A 4,205-nucleotide genomic window follows, 5' to 3' on the forward strand; every position below is an offset into this window, starting at 1 on the left:
GCCTGCTGCTGCAGATCGGGGAGGCGGGGCAGCGTGGGGGCGGGGGGGCGGGGCCGGAGGCGGGAGCTGAGACGACGGCGCCGCGTGCTGATTGGACGGTGAGCCTGGCGCAGATCCTGGCGTCGCTCCTGACCGAGGCGGCGCTGGTGGCCTTCTTCGAGCGGCCGGCCGACCTGAGGGCTCGCATCGCCGCGGCAACGCAGCGTCAGTACCAGCAGCGCGCCGCCATGTTGGAGCTCGAGCACGGCAGCGGATGAGACCCCGACGGAACCGGAACCCACCGGAACCAGAACACGGGCCTGCACCCACACCCACACCTGCCTTGGACCAGGGGAGCAGGACTCCCTCTCGCTCAAAGACTACATCTCCCAGAAGCCTTCGGTCCGCATGTCCTGGAGGCAGGACCACCTAAGAGACTACGTCTCCCAGAAGCCTTCAGTCCGCATGTCCTGTAGGCAGGACCACCTAAGAGACTACATCTCCCAGAGGGCAGGGACTACAAAGACATATGAAGACCACATATCCCATAGTCCATGAACTCTGCCATAAATCCAAATATTGGACTCCATCTCTCATAAGCCCTCCGAATCCTGAAACTGTGATCTGTGTGTGTGTGTGTGTGTGTGTGTGTGTGTGTGTGTGTGTGTGTGTGTGAGTGTGTGTTGTCGATTGTGTTCTATGTCTAGTTGAATTTATTCTCTGTGTGTGCATGTGCCAATCACACGACAGGAGAGGCCATGAATTGACGTCCTCCAATCAGACGCTTCAGAAATCATTTATGAAGAACTTTGATTTGCTGACCCAATCTTTCACCGGACCATCACTTGTCTTATGTCAGAATACACACACACACACACACTCCTACATGACCTAACCTCCTCCCCACACAAAGTTATCTGTGTGTATGTGTGTGAAAAATGTGTCTGTGATGATTTTTTTACTCAACATTAATCAGACACACACACATGACATTGCTGTATCACACGATTTTAAGCACACACACACACGCACACACACGCACACACACACATGTACTGTATATACACTGAGAATGTGTTTTGCAAATGTGTGTGCGTGCGTGTGTGTGTGCGTGTGTGTGTAGAGCTCTCTCTGGTGTTATGTCTGAGTGTCTCCATGCCATGTGGTTTTATAAGATGCTACCTTTTACTCACTAATGTTTTTACACAAACCCAAAGTTGTGCTTTACCAAGGAAATGTTTTAAGTGTGTGTGTGTGTGTGTGTGTGTGTGTGTGAGTGCTTTAAGTACTCTTTGACAGGTGTGTTGTGTGTTGTGCCCCTTGTGGCCTGTAAGCTGACGTTCGCACCGCTTTGTGAAACGCTTCTAAACATACATTAAAACGTCCAAGCTTTGTGAAACGCTTCTAAACACACATTAAAATGTCCAAGCTTTGTGAAACGCTTCTAAACACACATTAAAATGTCCAACACACGCACACACACAGACACAGAAGCACACACACACAGAGAAGGTGCCCCCACCTGCAACACCTGACCCTACTGAAGGTGCCCCCCCCCCACCTACTGATTGGCCTCTGATTGGGTCTGTCCCCGACGTTCTCACCATCTCACCAACCAATCAGAGGTGGAGTACAGTTCCAGCGGAAAAAGCCTCAGTTCTCAACGGCTGAAGAAACAGCTTGACAAGGGCATACCTGCTAGCCTGGGCACCAGCTTGACAAGGGCATACCTGCTAGCCTGGGCACCAGCTTGACAAGGGCATATCTGCTAGCCTGGGCACAAGGGCATATCTGCTAGCCTGGGCACCAGCTTGACAAGGGCATATCTGCTAGCCTGGGCACAAGGGCATATCTGCTAGCCTGGGCACCAGCTTGACAAGGGCATATCTGCTAGCCTGGGCACAAGGGCATATCTGCTAGCCTGGGCACCAGCTTGACAAGGGCATACCTGCTAGCCTTGGCACAAGGGCATATCTGCTAGCCTGGGCACAAGGGCATATCTGCTAGCCTGGGCACCAGCTTGACAAGGGCATACCTGCTAGCCTTGGCACAAGGGCATATCTGCTAGCCTGGGCACAAGGGCATATCTGCTAGCCTGAGCACAAGGGCATACCTGCTAGCCTGGGTACCAGCCGAACTTAGCCCCGCCCACAACATTTGAGGTCAGGAAGTTCGGTCTGGCATTGCTCCGTTGTGGAGCAACTATGCTTGAACCAGAGCTGTTCGGACCAATCAAATCGGGCTTTACAGTGATGGACAGGTGAGCAACAGCGCCTCGTCTATCACGTCATCTGAGCACGCTTAGGTTGATTTTGTTTGCAACAAAAACGTGGCTAGAAGGAGACAGATGGCTTCCAAGACCCCATATGGAAAATGCATATTATTTCAATGAGGTTTTATCACTGAATACGATTATTTTTGAAAACTTTAGCCAAAGTTGAGATGTGTGAAAACTCATGGTTTCACTTTCATCAAGGGAAAACAGCATGTTGCATTGTGACATGTTCCCTCGTTCGTTTGAAATCTCAGCCTTCCCCAGCTGTTTATAACATGTTTGTACCATATCAGTGTTCAACAGAATTATTTTTAAAAACGGAGGGCAAATTTTTTTTCTAATTCCTTTTTTTCGAATTCCTTCTAAAATGTTCTAATTTATCCTAATAGCCTACCCTGCTACGTATCTCTTAGATTTCGTTAACAAATGGTGTAGGAGATAATGACGCACAATAACTTTTACAAAAGACCAGAAAACAATGTTAAGGCATTTGTGGAGAAGAATGATGGTTTGTGTGTTCTTCCTACACCTCACGGTAAGCTATTTTGTTGCTCTGATTGGTTAGGTCTATCCAATTGAGTGCAGAGGCATTCCCCCCCTGTATTGGTTGAAACATGCCCCATAATTACGTCCCAATGGAGCAGTATCAGACTCATATTCTGACTAGAATTTGAGTATGACAACGTCAGGCTACATTTCTGCAGCTAAAAGAAAAGAATACTGCACATAACACTTGTAAGTAGACGTAGGTAAAGCAGACATCTTTCTAAATGTTCTCCTAGAAGAGCATCCCTCCAACTTCCACAGTTGTAGCTGGTTTCCACACATTTCAATTTTAAATTCAGTTTAAGTCAAGTTCAAGTTTCTTTATTTGTTTCAAGTTTCTTTATTTGTCACATGCATACCGGTAGTCATAGACCTACAACAGGGAGTGAAATGAATTCCTGACTCCACTCCAACTGTGCTATCACATGCTAGTACTCCAACTGTGCTATCACATGCTAGTACTCCAACTGTGCTATCACATGCTAGTACTCCAACTGTGCTATCACATGCTAGTACTCCAACTGTGCTATCACATGCTAGTAATAATAAGTTATAGAACAAAAGATGCATAAATAAGAAGCTAAAATAAAGATAAACGTTATCCCCCAGACTACCCTTATCCATAAATACAATAAAACCTTCTACGTACTACTCAAAGTGCATCCAGGGCTTAAAGTGCAAGGTGCATTGTGCAGCTCATGAGGGAGGTGCATGCCATGGTTTGATTCAGGAGCCTAACTGCTTGTGGATAAAAACTCCTCCTGAGTCTTTCTGTGTTGGACATAATGCTCCTGAATCGCTTGCCTGATTTCAGCAGCTGAAATAGGCTGCTGCTGGGGTGGGAGGTGTCTTTTAAAATACTGATAGTCCTACTCCAACATCTCTTCTGATGGAGTTCATTCAGGGATGGAAGAGCCAGTTGCATTTAATTATTATTAATCATTTTGAATTAGTAACCTGGTTGCATGATTGATACGAATTATATGAATTTGATTTACCGATATGGTTTAAATTTAGTTTTAATAACATTTACCCCCCATACGTGTGTGTGATGTATTGGATGCAGTCTACTGCTCTGGCTGTTATCTCATGTCGCCCTCTGCTGGGCGAATGTAAGAACTCTCTGCCGGAAAGGCAGGCGAAAAGACCTATGGGTAAAACTTATAAGGATTCTTCCGGGTACTCATTGAGAAGTTTAAGTAATTCGAAATAAAAACATTTTTTATCTCGTCAGCTTACACTAAATCTCTATTTAATGTAAAACTATAAGTATATATGATGAATGAAGAATGCATAGATGGAAACGTTTAGATTTTCAGTATTGAGGATCCGGGGAAGCAGTTGTTATTATGCTACAATACTACACTACCCAGAAATCTGTTCAGCAGTGAAGATTTATGGGAAA

General features: G+C 46.1%; 1 protein-coding gene across 1 annotated transcript in view; it reads left to right on the forward strand.

The window, feature by feature from the left end:
- Nucleotides 1-1,418, forward strand: part of tbc1d8 (TBC1 domain family member 8) — a 67,462-nt gene extending 66,044 nt beyond the window's left edge. The window contains exon 20 of the mRNA XM_076262944.1: nucleotides 1-1,418. This exon is cut by the window's left edge and continues 94 nt beyond it. Within this exon, the coding sequence (XP_076119059.1) occupies nucleotides 1-257 (257 nt within the window). The 3' untranslated portion in view covers nucleotides 258-1,418.
- The last annotated feature ends 2,787 nt before the right edge of the window (nucleotides 1,419-4,205 follow it).

This window comes from Alosa pseudoharengus, unplaced genomic scaffold (assembly GCF_046254945.1).
Source record: "Alosa pseudoharengus isolate Yale_2024_CS ecotype anadromous, Long Island Sound unplaced genomic scaffold, YU_APseudo_1.1 YU_APseudo_1.1_scf_3, whole genome shotgun sequence".
Classification (NCBI taxonomy): Eukaryota; Metazoa; Chordata; class Actinopteri; order Clupeiformes; family Clupeidae; genus Alosa; species Alosa pseudoharengus.